This window comes from Sitophilus oryzae, unplaced genomic scaffold (genome assembly GCF_002938485.1).
Source record: "Sitophilus oryzae breed Bouriz unplaced genomic scaffold, Soryzae_2.0 scaffold_467_pilon_pilon, whole genome shotgun sequence".
NCBI classification, from domain to species: domain Eukaryota; kingdom Metazoa; phylum Arthropoda; class Insecta; order Coleoptera; family Curculionidae; genus Sitophilus; species Sitophilus oryzae.
Window position 1 is genome coordinate 2096331 of NW_022147048.1, and position 20304 is coordinate 2116634.

At 31.7% G+C, this 20304-nt stretch overlaps 2 protein-coding genes across 5 annotated transcripts in view; both read left to right on the forward strand.

The window, feature by feature from the left end:
- The window catches only part of LOC115886122 (probable phospholipid-transporting ATPase VD), a 94172-nt gene that overhangs the window by 10353 nt on the left and 63515 nt on the right, over positions 1–20304 (forward strand). For both annotated transcript variants that reach the window (XM_030905184.1, XM_030905185.1), the window contains exons 3-4: positions 2293–2476; positions 7296–7757. In XM_030905184.1, the coding sequence (XP_030761044.1) occupies positions 2293–2476; positions 7296–7757 (646 nt within the window). The remainder of the gene's footprint in view (positions 1–2292; positions 2477–7295; positions 7758–20304) is intronic.
- LOC115886123 lies at positions 12794–15592 on the forward strand. 3 transcript variants are annotated; one of them, XM_030905190.1, is made up of 4 exons: positions 12794–13240; positions 13369–13524; positions 13657–14343; positions 14402–14650. In XM_030905190.1, exons 1-4 carry the CDS (start codon positions 13141–13143, stop codon positions 14473–14475), a joined length of 1017 nt encoding a protein of 338 aa, XP_030761050.1. In that variant the 5' UTR covers positions 12794–13140; the 3' UTR covers positions 14476–14650. The 3 variants fall into 3 exon arrangements, with proteins under 3 accessions (XP_030761050.1, XP_030761049.1, XP_030761048.1); XM_030905189.1 differs by having other exon boundaries at positions 12794–13305; positions 13657–15592; XM_030905188.1 differs by having other exon boundaries at positions 13657–15592.

The following is a 20304-nucleotide window of genomic DNA, read 5'->3' on the forward strand; positions in this document are numbered from 1 at the left end:
AACAAAAAGTTCATATCAACTTGTAAGATTTAAATCTCCCTTTTCGAGATACAGGGTGTTAAAGTTACTTAAAAAAGAAAAAAAATTAAGATATTTGAAAAACTATTTAATCGATTTTGATATAACTTGACCCGTTTATAATACTTACTATGGGACTTAATTTGATGTAATTAGATTTAAGCTTAATGGCCAGGGGCGGCGGTGGGGCAACACTGTTAGATTATTTTAAAGGAAAAAATAGGCACGCCACTGCTTTTTTAGAAGTTTAATATTATTTTTGGATTTAGTAATTAAAAATATTATTTTTTTGCCTCCTTACTTTTTTGTCTATCTTGCTTACTTCTTGCGAGAAAAAACTTAATTCTAATTGGTAATTAATATTATAATTGGTATTCTAATGGTAACCTGTATCTCGAAAAGGAAGCTTTAAATCTTACAAGTTGATATGAACTTTTTGTTTTATTTTTGCAAGTTCTATCTTCTATTAAATTTTCCTGATTAAAATCTGAGACACCCTGTATATATATTATATATATATATATATATATATATATATATATATATATATATATATATATATATATATATATATATATATATATATATATATATATATATATATATAAGGATATCATTTTCTACCGAATAAAGTAAAAATATACCGGAAGTGCTATTTAAAAATCAAAAGTTGTAGTCATTTCCGGTGAAACAGGAAGTGACCAAAAACTCAATCAATCCCAATTTATGTCATATACTAACATACCAAATCTGGTTTTTTTATCTGTAAAAATGAAAAAGTTATAGGGGTGAGCCACTTTTGAGACGCACCCGGTATTTTCCTAAACAACAAGTCTAATAGAATAAATCGGTGAAGGAAAACTCACATTTAGGGAATGCAATCCCGCACCAAAATCTCAATCCCGCAAACCCGCGGGATTAAAACAAATAATCCCGCGGATCCGCAAAATTGCGGGATTGTAAACAATAAATGCGCAAACTAGTCACCTAACTAGTGCCCGATTCCGAAAATTGGAACCACGAAAAACAATAAAGAAAAAACAAAGATTATAATCTGTATAATCTGCGTTTATACCTTATTAAGAGCCACGATAAAGGAGGCATAGTTAAATACCATATGATCGAAAAAAAAACGATGGCTATGAAATGAAGATCGTTCAAAAAAATTTACAATTTTTGAAAAATCGAAATTTTAGCTATGTACGACTAATTTGTATTGAAATTAGAAAAAACAATTTGGTGTTTTTTTTAAATTTTTGTTTTAAAGAAAATACGATTTATTTTCGAAAAATATGCATTTATAGTCATACATTTGATCCTAAATGGTACAAAAGGCATTGTACATTTTTCATAGGCCCACAATATATTGATATAGCGTGTATCTTAAACTATCTGTACAGAAATTTGGACCGATGTATACAGGGTGTTCAAAAAATATATTTAATATTAAATAAACTTAAATTTTATTATAATTTATCTACTTATTTTATAAATACTATTCTGATGTTGAAGTATTTTTTAACTTGTATTAGTTATCTGCTTTCAGATACACTATATAAATACTTTTTTGGCATATGTAGAATGTACAAAGCTTTTTGTACCATTTAGGACTATAGTATAAAAAACGTCGTATTTTCCTTAAAACAAAAAAAAATAAAAAAACGATCAAATTGTTTTTTCTAATTTCAAATACAGATTTTTTAAAAATTGTAAATTTGCGGTAAAAAAGATTCTTGACCAAATTTTCACTCTTATAAAACACCCTGTATACGAGAATTCACTAAATATATTTTCATATTTTCGAAAACCACATAGTATCTTAATCACAATAGATGCATCTAAAACCTGGTCCAAACCGCATCCCAAAATCTTTTTTAGTTCAAGAGATATTCAACTTTAAATTTACCCTAAAATTTTAATTTAATTACCTGTTTGTTTCACTTATTTTTAATGGCCAAGCCGTAAGGGAATCCCCTAGTTTCGATCCCGCAGATCTCGCACGGTAAATCCCGCAACTTTGATCCCGCGGAATCACAGGGGGATCCCGCATTTGCGGGATCCAGCATTTGCGGGATTGCATTCCTTACTCACATTATCTTATACAGGGAAGTTTTAGTAACATGGCAATATGCACCTTTATAAATCATGCAAAATATTTTATATTAAATTTTGTTTTAATATCTTTGTCGACTAATAGCACTAATCGGCCACTCTGTATAGCAATCGGCAGAAATACAAATCGGCAGATTTGATTTCCATTACGTCTTTGTTTAGGTTCGAGAGGTCATCAGCGGGCCTTCTCTCAAGGTCAGATATCGGAGGTGTCCAGCGGAGCATCTGTCAAACCTGGTCATTCTCGGGTCGGTTCCAAGACTGATTTCATTCTACCTCCCGGGCACAAAGATACGGGCAGTATCGAAGGTGCCACATCTAGAATAAGCGCTAAGGGACATTCGAGGTAAGGGCAAATTTCCAGATAATTTGTAGTCTAGTCTAGAATTATTGGAGCGATCAATAATGCTTGAAATGGTTAGCAATACTGTTCTAGAGGATTTTACGGTTGTTATTTTTGTGAAATTGGCGTACTTTTCAATATACAGGGTGTCCCAGAAATAAGTGCAAGTATTTTAAGGGGTGTCGATAAAAGAAACATACTATTTTCTCTTTATCGATTTTCAAATAAGTCCAAAATAACGGAGTTATTTTACTTTGAAAATTTCCAAAAAAAAAAGGATTTTTTGCTAAAATTTTGAGAACCACTCGATCTTTTCTGGATTTTCTTTCTTGTAAATTTAATCTAATACCTATGTATAGTGATGTTGGTAGCGAATATTTCTATTCGAATTTTGCAGGAAATTTCAGAAATATTCGGTCCCAAAATCGCGAATATTCGCAAAAATCAGAATTTTGCAAGAAATTTCTTTTCAAAATTCAAGACATCGAGCAAAAATTTAACGAAAGTGTATCAAGTATGCCGATTCTTAAGTCAGAAGAAAAAGAATGCTTCTCCGCCTTACAAAATAAAAAACCTATGGCTCTTGAACCATTGCATTTTGCCGCGAATCTCTTGGACCCCTGTTTCCTAGGAGAGCACCTTAACAATGAAGAACACATAGCCGATATGGAATTTATCAACAATATCACCAACAATCATCCTCAGTTTGTCAATAATAAGCCATTTTTACAGATGTAACAAATTATTGCGCCAAATCGGGTTTATGGGCTCTCGACTACGTTTGGATGTCAGTTAAAAATGTAGACTGTCTAAGTTGGTGGCAAGCAATGTGTAAAAATACTCAGTTGAAATATTTAGCTGTTGCTCTGCTGTCTTTACCAACGTCATCTGCAGCCATGGTACAAAGAATACAAGGTATGATATTGCGAAGGTTGGTCGCTACGTCACAGGTGATAACTGGCGCTATTGGTTGTTGGTTGTTTTTTTGTTTATATACCGTCATTGAATTATCGCTAAGCAAGTTACTGTGGAGCAGTGAGTAAGGAGTCGTGCTAGGAAGCGAGAGACCGGTGTTCGAATCTCGGCCGGGACATAACTTTATTTATTTTTAAATACTGTTGTATTCTATAGTTTATTTTTGTAGTATAAAAAAAAGAACTATTTATTCTGTTATTTTTAATCTCCGGTATTAATATAAATTGATTGTTGGTACAACACTTCATTTAATATAAAATAATATTCTACTTTTTGAAATGTATCGGGCACTAATTGTACCTAAAAGTAATATATTTTTAGTGATATACCATATTGTAAACTATTTAATATTTCAGTCACTTAAAAAGTTAATTTGCATTGAATAATTGCCTACCATTAAAGGAAATTTGAGCTATATAATCCTTGATGGTCATATTCTGGGTATGCAAATACTTCCTCTAAATTTTGGGTTTCGTTCAACCGATTTATTCTCAAAACCTGAAACATCTACATATAAAAAGAAAAGCACAGGTCACTAATTATAATAGACTTCACCCTTGGAATTACTTCTATCACAATTACAATACATTCATCTGCATTGGCATTTTCTACTTTTCGATGGGAAACTTCAACTTCCCAACATTTTTTAAATTATGTAACAATTCCTCTTGTAGTTACTTTTCCATAGATATCCTCATCTCTGTCCTCATGTGAATTCAGAGGCAATGAACATGAAAATTATTTACCATAAACATCGCAAACTAAAAACCTAATAAACAAATCCATGTTAATAGGTAATTATTTTTAAATATATTTTTGGAACTGAAAAATAAACAATTCTTAACCATAACCCCAAAAAATGCAGATCTCCTGTCAACTTTCTTTATTTTTTATTTATTCATTATTTTCCTAGTGACGTCACAGGTGGTATGCGCGAACTGAACGAAATTGGAGCCGCTATCGATCATACCTTGTATTCTTTGTACCATGATCTGCAGCCACAGAGAGAAGTTTCAGTACTTACAGTTTTATCCATACTAAAAAAAGGAATCGCTTAACTGCACAAAGACCCGGTAAAATAATATTCGTAGCTCATAACAATAAATTATCACTACAAAAACAAAAAGTGGATATGGAGCATGATATTCAACAACATGAAATTCCTCCAGAACCACTAGAACTCGTGGACGTAGAGGTCCATCCTTCAGAATCAGAACCAGATGATACATCAAATATATCTGATTTGGAAATAGAAACTGACGATAATAACGGAGATACCGTATGATTTCAACCAAAATGGGACACCCTGTACATTAAAAAAATCGAATTAAAACAAAAAAAATCGATTTTTTTTTATTTTCAAAGTTCAATAAGTCGGTTATTATTAATTTATTTTAAAAATTGTAAAGAGAAAATATGTTTCATTTGGTCAGATCCACCCATAGACTTAAAATAAAATATAGACTGAGCATCTCATTCATAAATAGCTGGAACATGCGGTCAGACACTGTCTTGTTATTGTTGTGTTATTGTTTTAGGTTATAACGAGTGCGACACGAGCGATAGATAGGTTGTCTCTGTCGTAACGGTCGTTCCCTGACGACTCTGCCGAGAAACACAACACTGTCTTTCGTTTCTCAAGTACACCTGAACTCTCCGTATCATAGCCGGGTATTTTTTATTTTAATGAAGCTATAATTAAATTAAAAATATATCGTATTTAAACTTTTTATATTTTATTAAGATTTAGGACAGGTTTTTAAATAAAAGTTTAGAAAAAACAATTTAGAGTCCAAAAAGGATAAAAATAATAAAATACACGTTATAGAAGAAATTTTATAATCGAAATTAGGTAATTTTTGAAATTAATAATAAATTATTAATTTTAGTCAAACATTTACAACCCCTATTATTAATCAAAACAGGATCTATTCCACAGATATAATAGAATCGGCGACAAGGAGAGAAAAAAAATATGATTGTTGTAATTTTTTTTCCGGTTAAGTGATGTCTTATTATGTAAATTAGAGAAAACAAAAATCTGTTCCATTAAAGCAAGGAAGGTGATAGGAAGTGGATAAAATAAAAACTACATTTATTTAACGCGGTACTGTCTTTATTATACCGGGTGCGTCTCAAAAGTGGCTCATCCCCATAATTTTTTTCATATTTTCAAATAAAAAACAAGATTTAGTATGTTAGTATATGAAATAAATTAGGATTGATTGACGCATTCAATTGTTTTTGGTCACTTCCTGTTTCACCGGAAATGACTATAACTTTTAATTTTTAAACGGCACCCTCGGTATATTTCTACTTTATTCGATAGAAAATGACACTCTGAATAGAATGATATATCATATGTCAACTTTTGACATTTTCGCATATGGTTTAATTGTAATTGTAACACGCGGTTCATAGCGAAAATTTAACTCGAAATATCAAGTGTGTGGTATCAATATATTCATAAAAAAATGCCTTTTCCAAATATGCTAATGAGTCACCCTTGTTCCATTTGAAAAAATTGACATATGTATGATTAAAAATACGATTTGTACATCTTTTAACCGGCCTAGACAAGACACGAAACCTATTAGACGATCAAAACTATTTTTCCAAGGCTCCTTGATTAAAACTTAGTGGATTGAAAAAACTGGATTGAAATTTAAAATAGGATATGTTTTTAAGCGACAATGTCAAAAGTTGACATATGATATGTCATTCTATTCAGAGTGTCATTTTTATCGAATAAAGTAGCAATATACCGAGGGTGCCTTTAAAAATCAAAAGATGTAATCATTTCGGTGAAACAGGAAGAGACCAAAAACAATTGAATACGTCAATAAATCTAATTTATGTCATATACCTACTAACATACAAATCTGTTTTTTATCTGAAAAAATAAAAAGTTATAGGGTTGAGCCACTTTTGAGACGACCCGGTATATTAAAAAAATATTGTTTCATAATGTAATATCATTTTTAAAATTCTTGTATGTTATTTTAGATTCTGAAGATAATTTTAGAATAAACCGGAATATATTTTTAATAAAAACATTATTAATTATTAACAGGGTTATAATTATGATTTTGTTACAATGTAAGTAAGTAAATAATGTAATGTAAAAGAAAAAATTCAGATTTTACATTTTACTAAAATATTATCTAAATAAGCGCCTTTCTACAACAACGCCACTGACTGCCAATGGGTAAATTGAGAGTTGCCTACCGGTCAAAAGTCGTTTCAAGACTTAAATGGATTATTTAAGTCAAATTTTGCAAATTTGGCACTGGCGAACCATATTTTATAGTTTTGAACAGAAAAGTCAATAAAATAAACACTTAAGGATAACAAGCTAAGAAAATGCGTTAATACAGCCGGGGAGATAGCGGCAACAAAGCTTTACCGCACATGTGCGACACGTACTACAAGGTAATAAATGAATGAATAGGCTCCCTCGCCTCTAATCGGTGTTGTCATATTGTAAAGAACTTATCCTTATTAAACAGTATCCGACTTATAATTTAGTAGTATAAGGACTATTTAATACATCTATGGAATATTAAAACCTACTTTATTAAACTGTAGTATTAATATCTCAATATATGTGTATAACAAGAAAAAAAATATTGATAATATTAAAGACGTGACAACATCGGCTGGATGAGGAAGGCTCGGTCGACTGTACCCAGAAGTAAACATGTGTACAAAAAAGGTTGTTTGTCCGCGTTGAGATGTAAATAGTGTAGTCTATATTTTATTTTAAGTCTATGGATCCACCACACCTTAAAATACTTGCCTTTATTTCTGGGACACTCTGCATATTGTGATTGTTTTATGTTTTCAGACAAGCTTCTAGATCCGAATCGATCTACACCCTTCGTCGAACCTCGCCTCCCTCGCTATGGTACCGGCTGCTCTATTTCGTGACGCGGCGCGTGCCCAAGTACGAGCAAGAGGAGCGGTACCGGCTGGTGGTGCCCAATCACATAGTGCCGCCGAAAACGCCCCGAAAAGACCACCCGAACGGCAGAAGGCCGAACAATCGGATCCGCACGACCAAGTACACGTTGCTCAGTTTTTTGCCACGGAACTTGCTCGAACAGTTCCACAGGGTGGCCAACTTGTATTTCATCTTCATAGTGTTGTTGAACTGGATCCCGGCAATCAACGCGTTCGGCAAGGAGATCGCCATGATCCCCGTGTTGTTCGTGCTCGGAGTGACGGCGGTTAAGGATTTGTTCGAGGACCGGCGGAGACACGCTAGCGATAAGAATATTAATAACAGTACCTGTAGGATATATAATAGGTGAGTTCTTTTTTGTTATCTTTGAACTAGCTGAACCAGAAACGCACCACAAATGTCCATAATGATTTTTTTGTAAAAGAATTCTTGAAAATTTTATTGTTTTCTTGACATTTTTCGTGTTGGATTTTTTAGTGCCACAGATTCGCCCTCCTACATTTTTTTGACGGTATATCCCTTTGTATAAAGCTGCATTCTAAATCAATTCGCTGGCCGAGTCGTACTTTGGCACGCAAGCTTATCTTATGTATAGTCTGTGAAACGAATAACTTTGAATTTGACAGTTCTCGCGGGCTTTTCTAGTGTTAATTTTATTAGGTTAGCAACTTGCTGCCATGCTGACGCAATACCGTCGCTAATAGAACAGCCTCGGAGCGAGATTTATGACGTCACGCTAGTTAGATACTACGGATTAATAAATATGTTGTAGAATACATGGCAAACATAATTATTCCTCGTATTTTTGGTCTGTATTTTAAAAATGATATAGTTTACATGAAATATTATACATAATATACAGTTAATAAATACAATATAATATATACCTATTTATTCTAATAAATACTTTGGCAAATAAAACTATGAACCATGCAAATGCAGCAAATGTTTTACAATATACAGATAATGAATAGGTACATAAGATAATGGGTAAAATGTAAAATATATTTTAAATTTTGAGGTTTTAAAATCGATCTAATTTAACAAAAACATTCAATATCTACTAATAGTGATGTATTATTATTTACATTCACAAAATTTAGATTTTCAAACCTCAAATTTAAAATATATTTTTCATTATTTGTAGATTCGAAAACATTTGCTGCATTTGTATGGTTCATAGTTTATTTGCCAAAGTATTTATTACTATAAATACGTATATATATTGTATTTATTAACTGTATATTATGTATATTTCATGTAAACTATATCATTTTTAAAATACAAACCAAAAGTACGAGGAATAATTATGTTTTCCATGTATACTACAACATATTTATTAATCCGTAGTACCTAACTAGCGTGACGTCATAAATCTCGCTCCGGGGCTGTTCTATTAGAGACGGCATTGGTCTGATATTTAGAAATGTCAAAAGCTGATGACTTTTTACTTTTGACAATTATGACATTTCGTGTTGATTTTTGCAAGAAGAGGAAGAACTGTCACTTGTTTTATTATTTTCCTTTTCTATTTCACGAAAGTAAAAACCAAGTTACCTATCTGATTCGTTCAGGCACTCAATTTAAACAATATCAGTAACTTTTTTGGCAGAGGGATTTTATATTTGCCATGTTGGGAAAAAATAACGGTCAAAATTCAGAGTTATTCATTTTATAGACTATACTTCAGTGTACTCATTCACAACAAAATTCGACGCCAGAGTGCAAGTTGAAGTTGGATTGAAAGCTTGCAAGCTGCAAACTTCCACCTCAGCACGGAATTTTCGTTTTACAATTATGACAAATTTTACATTTAAATTTTAATAATTATTTTGTTTGTGTCGTTGTTACAAGCCATTTTCCTGTGAAAAGTAAATAATTATTAAAAGAAAAATAAGTGAAGGACGCTATTCTTATTTTATTAGGACTTGTGGCTTTGTTGTTAAAAAAAAACGGCAATTATTGTTGCAGCTCAATAATTATAGTCTGTCCAACGAGAAGATCCTTGACAGTGATAGATGTGTCTGTCATTTTAATTTCAAAGTAGTTTATTTTATTTTACAAAGAAATAAGTTGGTACAACTGGAACGCATAACAGGAAATTAATATATGTATTTAAAATTTGACTGACAAGTAACTTCAAAATATTGTGAAAAAAAATGTATAAAACTGAAAAAATGTAATCCAGTTATTTTATTTAATAAAAAACGGTATGTGTTAATACAAAACAAACAAAAACAAGACACCACATACCAAAAAATATAAAAAAGAACTATTTCTTACTTTCAAGCTTTATGAAACTTTTTATGAAACTAAGCTTTATTAACTTAAAATTAAACTTATATAACTTATGTACTAATACAAATTTGTAATATTCCGCAGGAATAAATAAAACAACATAAATAAAACAAACTAATTTATTAAGAATAACACTTACCAAATTTTATACCTCACAGGTTGATTAATTAACTTTCATCTTATTTTTTTTTAAACCAGTACCTTTTGACATTATTTTTCTGCAGTACTAAAATCCATTATTTACCTATCGTGCGATGTCGATATTTTACAGCTACTCCAGTTTTAGTATGTGTTTAGTATGGTCCTTCTACCATATTCGAGATGCACTTATCTACGACGAGATGGTATACGAACTTTATTGATAGTAACTTTATTGGTGTATCTGTATAAGACTTTCTGCTTGGGCAGCGAGTATTAACCATAAACTGTGCTCTGGGTTCTACAGTTAATTTTCACTCGATTTTTCCTCCACTTGACTTCAAAAGACACAAAACACACGAAATAACACGAATCAAAATGGATCATCTTTCAAAACGCAGGGTATTTGACAAAAGTTGTCACAAAATTATAACCTATAATTTGGCAAGACTTTGACAAACGTCAAAAATCTAAAGGCGAGTTCATACGCATCGGCGTCCGTTTGTCGTTCATCGTTCCGTCAAACCAATAAAATTGAAATACGATCTGCCATTTTTGAAATAAACCAATAAAACTGGTTAAAAACAACAAGTGACGACGCATGACGAATTTATATTTCAACCCATCCATAGTTAACTTAAAAATTATTAGAAACTTTTTTTAGTAAAATAAATAGATTGGTATGGGACGTCATCTGCTTTTCTTCTGTCATCGTCTGTCGAAATCTTACCTGAGAAAAAAAACAGAGTATAGCTTGACCGAAAACCAAGGGGTTTACCAAAACCCAAAAAATGAGGTGTCCGACCCATATTAATGGCGAGAAAAAGTTTTGGGTGCTTGAGACACATTTTAGAAAAAAATCATCAATAAATGACGTTTTTGTTTCCATTTTTCTAAACATAAAAACTTGGAAAACTTAATTAACAACTGTCCCGGATTTTGACTCTTCCAAAATCAAAACCAACAACTAACCTAAAAAATGCCAGGAGAACGTTTAAACACGCATGCGCAAAATTCGAATTGAAATTTGTTGTGAATGGTAAATTTCGTGCCGACTTTAACGTCGAAGTGCCACTCGGCCAGCGAATTGATTTCGAATGTAGCTTAAGAAGACTAAGGAAGGAGCATAATGCTATCCATGTATTCATGCATGGTGGACGGAAAAGCCACCATAAAAGCTCTCTAGGGTGGGGATCCTTGACAGTTCTGTTTGACGATTCATTTGACACATTTGAATTTGATTTGAAATTTTGTGGATTTGTCTGTCTTTACGGAGCTTATTTTATGTTATTTATTATTTATTCTACTACTGATAGTTGTATAAAGGTAGTAAATCTAGATGGAAATTGTGGCAGAACTTAAATTAACAGTGACACTATCGCGATTTATCGAAAAAGACTCTAAAGTAGTTGGTTGTGTAACGTGCGGTAGATCTCGGCAAAAATTGAGTGAAATAATGGAACAACTTTTCGCTAGTAAGTGACTATATAATATACATACGTGTAGTAAACCGATCATTTATGAAATTCACTTAAATTAACTAAATTAGATATTTTTCTTGCATTTTAGCTTTTATTTATTACTTGTTACAGATTAGATGTCAAAGAATTTAGATACGTCGATTTAACTTTCCTGCTTCAGTAGCGTATCGGATGTTTGTGTTAATAAATACTTATTATAACGTATCTATTTTTATTAGAATTATATATTTTTATAACAATTTTAATAACTACCAACATTTATTCACAACGTAAAATAAAACAACAAATTATTGAGTCTACCCCACGTCTACCCTACATCATAGTTTTACATTTTTTAAATAAAATTAGAACGACACTGATAAACCGGAATTTAAGTCGGCCATATTTGAGGCCCATCGCGGTGTACCTAAGATTTTTGATATGCTCCTTCCTTAGTCTTCTTATTCAAAGATGTATACAGATAAAAATCTTGTCCCTAATTCGTGGCACGAAAATTATTTTTTATGACGCTGAGCAAACGAGTAAAATTTCCTGTGCGCAAAAATAAGCTCGCGTTTAAACGACGTAATAACTGGGCCGGTCAGGCGCTGTGCGCAATTTTAGAGGCCATAAAGGATGATTCACAGTACACCGGACCGTGCCCGAGTCGGGCACGTTCCGTGAAGTAGACACCGAGCCACGCCCGATCCTTCTGTATATGCAACACCGAGTTGATAACGGGGATCGTATTAGTTCCGAGTATATTAGAAAACACAGCCCCATAGACAAACGAAGATTTAATACGAACAATGCCAAAGTTCTCGCAGTTGGAATTGGGAATTGAAAGAACAACACCTGCAAGGGAAACACCTGCTCAAAGGAAAAGATGAAGTATATACATATCTTGTTCATTACATCCTTTCATTGTTCAGTTTTACGCATACCCTGTCGTCAAATACTGCTGTAAGATTCACTAATACCTACTACAGACATGATAAAAAGTGTACTTTGTTTATATCATGACTGCAAATTGCAGTCGGGGCACCAGGAGAAGTACATTCATGCTTTCCGCAACGTGACGGGAACGGAGCGGATCCGAGAAAAAAATGTACGCCGACATTTCTGGGACGGGGCACGGACGAGTTCCGGCGAAGAATGTATATATATAAATTTAATTGTTCACAAAAAAGGTCTTATTCATTTTTTCACTGTGAGCAGTGGTTAAGGGTGTATAATACTTTGAAAATACGAATAGGTGGAAAAAACTGTGTATTTGTGAAAGATTAACACAAACCAGAACATTTTTTTTATAAGTATATAAGTATTTAAGATAGAAAACAAATTTCTTGCAGTATAGGCATATAATAAAATTATATAAGGATTCTTGCCACTTAACTGCTTATATAGAAATTTAATTCTACGCTGTGTTTGTCATAATGTGGATCAACCTGCTCTCACTGCCGGTTTCGGAGCCCTACTCAGTGTGGCCAGATTGGGCGCTTTCGCGCAAATTGGGCGTTTTTTAGAGGTTATTTGCGCCAGAAAATATGTAAAAGGCGCAAAGCGCAAATTGGGCGGTTTTAATGTTTTTATAATAGCGCAACTTTTTCTTAGACAAGCTTGTTTTAAATAAAAATATAAAAATAAAATAAAAAGCAAAGATCACCGATCACCGTACGGCTAATGTCACATAAACCCTTTTTATAGCATAAACCTGGCATAAACCAGTCTAGACATAGATTTAGACTTTGCCTTTGACAGTTTTTACTTTTATTCTATGGCTTATACTAAGTTAACCCTACTTATTGGTGATTGGCGGTAATTTACGATTCATGACCGGTTTATTTAGGTATTTTTTACGTACAATGGGGAAATGGGCCAAATATACAAAAAAACACAAAAGTGAATGGGAGAATGAATCGCAATTTAAAGGTAGGTATTATTTATCTAACACGGGTTGGAGCTGGGCATGGTAAATGTATACTTATTTTGCTTATGTGAGATTTTATTAGTGATAGGATTGGTGTTGGTGGTAATGGTATTATTTACTTCTACCTTAGGTTGGTTAACAAGGAAACGAGATGGCTCATATTGTAATATTTGTAATACAGATATTAGATCCCACCGAGCTGACCTCATAAGGCATTCACAAACAATGAAGCACAAATTGCAAGCTAATAAAATAGGTACTAACCAGATGTGTCTTCAAAAGCTTGGTGAGTAATTTTTCTGTAATCATTTTTTAGGAAATCATCATTAAACTTTTAGATTAGGAAATCATTATTAAACTTTTAAATTTTACTTAATTAAATTGTAACTTGTAACATCTTTAGTCTTAATTTTTTTAGGTGTAACTGTTTCCAATGACGCCCTCAAAAGGAAAGAAATTATATTAGCCACTTATATAGCAGCCCATTCTTCAATAAGGAGTGTAGATCATTTAACTGACATTTTGAACAAATTTTCCAAATTACAACCAGGATCAGCTTCTGTATCCACAGAAAGTCAAGATATTTTTCATCTACATAAAACAAAGTGTGCAGCAATAATTCAAAATGTCATTGCCCCCGCACTATTAAAACAATTGGTTAATGATGTAGGTGACATGTATTATTCACTATTAATAGACGAATCAACAGATGTCAGCACTGAGAAGCTTTTATGCCTTAACATTAAGTACTATTCGGTAAAAGATAATGATATTAAGCTTCAGTTTCTCAGCTTTATTTCAGTTATAAAAACCACAGCTGAAGATTTATACCAAGCTGTGTCTCAATTTCTACTCACAAATAAATTTAATGTACAAAAATTGCTAGGTATTGGCACTGATGGTGCTTCAAACATGTGTGGGATAAATAATTCACTATATACTCAGTTAAAAACAAAATTTGGATTAGAAAAATTAGTTTTAGTAAAATGTATTTGCCACAGCCTTAATTTGTGTTCCTCTAAGGCTGCAGAAATATTCGCTGACGATATAGACTTTCTTTTAAAGGAAACTTATAATTGGTTCAAAAACAGCACGCTAAGAATTAGTAAATATAAAGACATTTTTAATTTAATTAACATAAATACTGAAAATAAATTTTCCAGGCTTACACAATTATCAACAACTCGCTGGTTATCAAGATATCGAGCTGTTGACAAAATTTTGTCCCAATATTTAGAACTACAAACATTTTTCGATATACATGCTGAAAAAGAAAGATGTCATACAGCAAAAATTTTAAGTGACATTTATAAAAATAAAACAAATAAAATTTTACTAACTTTTGTTAAACCTATATTAAAACAAATATATCACCTAAATATATATTTTCAAGCTTCAAATGTAGATTTTTACCAAGCATTTACCGACACGAATATTATTATATGGACCTTTGCCCGACAAATTTTAAAGCCTCAAATTTTAGAAAACTTAGGAGATAGTATCGAAAATTTAAAAAATTCAATGGCATATGATCAAAATTATCTTGATATAGATCAATCGGACTTTGGTTACTTTTTTGATATTGAAATTAAACAGTGTGATTTAAATATTGAAGAAATAATTCAAATTAAAAATAAATGTAAAGAATTTCTCAAAGTTCTTATTTTAGAACTAATTAAAAGAATGCCCTCTCATTTGGATTTATTTAAAAAAATAAAAAACATCAGTCCAAAGATTATTCTTAACCCAATAAGGCCTAAATTTAATGAACTACCTTTAGATTTTATGCCTCAGGATAAAATAAATGACATTGAAACACAATATAGGCAACTTCTAAGTACGAAGTGGGACGAAATTTTTGAAAACACGATACCAGAAGATACTTTAGAATTTTGGAAAAAAGTAATTACTTTGAAGAATGCGGGAGGTATACTATTATTTGATGATATATCAAAGTTTGTTTTTACTCTCTTGAGCTTGCCTACGTCTAATGCTGCAGTAGAGCGAAGCTTTTCAATTCTCAATGTTGTTAAATGCAAACTAAGAAATAAAATGATGTTAAATCTATTAAATTCTATTATGATTATAAGATCTTATTTATCCGTTAATAATATTTGTTGTAAAATATTTGAACCAAATAAAGAGATGGTTTTAAGATTCAACTCTAGCATGTATAAGCCTCAAGCTCAAGAAGTAAACGCAAATGATATAAATGATTTGTGTAGCGAATTAGATACTCCAGATGTCGAGGAAGTTATTTCTTTATGTGATGATATTTTGTCACATTAAGGAAATATCTAAAAGCCTAAATTCTTTCTTATAATTTTTGTAATAAAATAATATTGAAGCCAAAATTAGTGTTTTATTAGTTATATAGCCCATCGCGATTATATGTTTAGCCTGGCTAATTTAAGCCTAGTTCTCCTGCATTATAATTTCGGAAGTTTTCTGGAAAAGCAATATATTACGGCAGCAGAGGTTTTAACGGTTATCTAAATTTCCAACCTTCTGAAAATCTGATACTACTCTACGTAGACTCGTAGCTACATAAAAGTCAATCAAGAAATTTGTAGGATTATTTTGATGTATGAAAACGTTAAAATTGAATTTTCTAAAATATATGACGTCATTGTATCGCAGAAATCGTCCGAAATTCGGATACAAATAAACTAGGGTTTACTCGATTATTAACTACCTCTGTTCTATGGCTCTGTTCCTAGAAATGAAGGATGGGCAGGCAAAATGGTAATGACTTGCGCTTTTGGGCGCTTTTTTTCGGCAGATTTTGCGCCTTGAGTTTTAAAAATCTGACAACACTGGCCCTACTCCATCATCAGGTGAGCTTGGGCAGATCCACAACATGACAACCACAGCGCAGAGATAGTTAAATCCGACTTGTCGGAAAGTGTCGGTTAGATATTAACTTTCGTACCACCGACGCGAAACGATGGATAGTAAAAAGATGGTAAAAGACTTTTTTTCAGGCAAGCCAAATTATAAAATAGAAAACAAATTTCTTGCAGTATAGGTATATAATAAAATTATATAAGGATTCTTGCCACACACACAACTGCTGATATAGAAAATTAAATTTTGGTTAATTAACCTGGTTAATGGTTAATAAGATGCCTCTCGCAAAACAATTTTTATTTTTCAGTTGAAATTAGGTTATTTGATCATTTGATATGATCCTTGAACAACAAAAACATGGTTTTTCATAATTTTTGCATTTTGAAAGTATCTCGCATACAATAAACTCTTCACTACTGCTCCTAGCGAAAAAATGAATAGGACCTTTTTTGTAAAGAATTGAATTTACTTTCATTTTGTATAGAACATTTTTTTCGCTAGGATGCTTAATTTTCGAGATAATAACGAAAAATATATAAACCAGCCCTTTTCACGGCTAACGCACAAGGTTGGGGACTTTTGGTATGTTACTTCTAAGGGTCAACCCTATAATCTGTAAAACGAATAACTTTGAATTTGTACAGTTCCCGCGGGCTTTTCTAGTGTTAATTTTATTAGGTTAGCAACTTGCGGGCCATGCTGCTGCAATACCGTCTTTAATAGAACAGCCTCGGAGCGAGATTTCTGACGTCACGCTAGTTAGATACTACGGATTAATTATGTTGTAGAATACATGGAAAAGATAATTATTCCTCGTATATATAATTTTTGGGATTATATTCGACACTATTTTTTTCATATGACACAACACTGATGAAGGCTACAAACGTTAGCTATAACGTTTTTTTTAAACCAAAAAAATAATGAAAAACCAAATGAAAACTTAATCAGCGTTTCTCCCGAACCTAAATCCCAAGAAAATCAAAAATTTTAGAATAATTTTACATATAAAATGACAGCGATCTTCATTTCATAGCCATCGCTAACGTCTTTTTTTCTATGATATTGGATTATTTGCAAATAAAATTTTTTGAACATTGATGCTTACAAAATATACATATTTCAAACCCCAAAATTTAAAATTTATTTTACATTTTGCCCATTATCTTATGTACCTATTCACACGTTATTAACACTTGATGCATTTGTATGGTTCATAGTTTATTTGCCAAAGTATTTATTACTATAAATAGGTATATATATTGTATTTATTAACTGTATATTATGTATAATTAATCTAAACTATATAATTTTTAAAATACAAACCAAAAATACGAGGAATAATTATGTTTTCCGTGTATTCTACAACATATTTATTAATCCGTGATATCTAACTAGCGTGACGTCATAAATCTCACTCCACGGCTGTTCTATTAGAGACGGCATTGGTCTGATATAGAAATATCAAAGGCTGATGACATTTTACTTTTGTCAATTATGACATTTCGCGTTGATTTTTGCAAGAAGAGGAAGAACTGTCACTTGTTTTATTATTTTCCTTTTCTATTTCACGAAAGTAAAAAGAGTTACCTATCTGATTCGTTCAGGCACTCATTTTAAAAAATATCAGTAACTTTTTGGATAGAGGGCTTTTATATTTGTCATGTTGGTAAAAAATAACGGTCAAAATTCAAAGTTATTCATTTTATAGACTATACCACTTAAAACAATAATTCCTTTGACACTATTTTTTTCCGAATTGCGGTATTTTTTAGTGTTGGTTTCCTGGCCTATTATCACTGAGTGCGCCGAGACGACCACCGTTTGTGCCGTAACCCATAATATCGGTCCTTAAAATATCTGAAAAAATGTGTTCATTTTTTTAAGTTTGATGCCCTCTAACGGATAAACGAAGTACTTTTGTATAGAAGTAAATTGAGTCCAATGAACTTATTTTGATTAAAAAAATACGTAGTAGTTCTATGCCCACGGATTTTTGGACATCCTGTATATATGATATGGGGTAAAACCTGAGTGTAATATTTTGTATATAAAACACAGAACCTTAGATATATTATATAAATGTAATGATACACATTACATGTTAACGCTAACATGACAGTCGGTGTTTGAATAACCGATATCCATCTACTTACTTTGTTTTCCCTTTAGGAACTGTCTACTAAAATATATATGCATAGTAAACTTTAACAAACTGCCAATCAATTAGTAATGGATTTATTCGATATTCATAATTGCTTACCATTTGTATGATTGCGTACCAATCAATAATACAATTTTTTATACTACGTTTTGATTGAAATCAAAAATGAATGGTATAAATCTTACTAGATTTAATATATGAAACATTTTAGATAGTGATTGTGACAGTGTGTGTGACAGTGACAGTTGTATCATTTTTTGGATGTTGTCTGTCAAAACGATGGCACTCTAACGATTGATATTATATACAGTTTGACTTTTAGCGGTCCGTCATAATAGAAATGATTAAAATATATGTCAACTGATATCAAATGATCGATATCCTGATAACAATTTAATATTAAACTAACAACTGGTGATAAATATAGTGATAAAAATGACAAATTACGTTTTTTATAGTATTTATTTGGATCGAAAATTCGGGACAAGTTGTGTCTTTCTATAGTAACTTAATCTAAATAAATAAAACAAAGTGGGTTTAGATAGACCATTTATAATTCTAGAACGGCTGGACCTATTTTATTGATCTATTTGTTGGATTCGTCTCCGCACTTATTAGCGAGATAACTATTTACGAGAAACTTACGAAAATAATTATTTACGGAAAATTTACAAAAACAAGATAATAGAGGAAATGAGGGTGGTTCTGAATACTGTTGGTAATTCGGAATACACACTTATTGAAACTATGCGTGGCGCTATCTGTTTAAATATGGTATAAACTACTAGGTAAAGGCTCTCGTCTACCAATCTCAAGGTAGTGGGTTCGAATCCCACACCCGGCATTTCATCAGCCGACTCTTTTTATTAAAATAAAAATATAGCCTAAGAGCTGACGACATATTTAGAGAACATATTTTAGGCAAGCTAGAATAACTAAAAATGTATAGTTTATTAACTGGTGAACCCAGAATCCTAAGTCTGGCTGGGGGGTTGGGGGTATTTCGCTACTGCGCAACCCATAACATTTGCAAAAAAATAAATCCAAAAAACATTCTTTAGGCAACTTGAAATTTGTTTATTCTTAAATTTTAGCATCTATTTAACCTCGAAATAAGCATGCCAGACTTTTTTTTCGGGTTTAAAGTGTAACCCGACCATTCCAAATATGTTTAATTATTATACCTGGAAAACATACTTTAGGCATTCTAAAATTTTTACAGCGTGTTTATTAGATGATATTAAAAAATATGTGTTAATTGCCAGACGAATTCAATGGGATTTAATACTTGCCAGACGCGAATAAAGATTTTAAATGAGCGCGACAAAAAAGTCAAATGAGTATCTATAAGCGCGAGAAAGATAGTTTATTGAGACCCGTCGCCAACCGATGCGGCTGACGTAACAATATTTTGGAGTACTTCAAATTTTCATAAAAACATTTTTTTTTCGGTTTCATTTCAATTATTTGCAGGCTTTTAATTCGGAGATTATTTTGTTGGAATTAAGTTACCATGTACATATATGTATTTATAAATTAAATATTGGACGTGCATAGTGTAAATAGTTTCGAATAATTACCACAAATAAATATTTTAGTAACTACTAATTTCGCTACTAACTACTAAATCACAATGGATAAAAAACATTTAAGTTGTGTAGTTTGTAAAAAAGTTACCAGTGACAAAGTTATTGTTTTTGATGAAGGCAGACTACAAAAATGCAAAGAATTTTTAAAAGTGCGCCAACAACATGGTTTAAAATTTAAAGAAGTGGTTTTACCAGAAAACGTAGTCCCGACAAAAGGGTACCATGTACAGTGCTAAAAAAATAAGTATTCGGAATTTTATTAAAGTACCATCGTTAATCTTTCTAAATAGATTCAAAAGTAAGTAAAAGTGCTTTACTTTTATGCTTAGGCGTTAAAATGACTTTTTTATATTGTCAATCAGGTCGCAAAAATTAATAATAATATAATATGTCACAAAAGTATAATAATAATTATACTTTTGTGACGTTTGAAAAAAATATATTTTATATTATGCTAATTTTT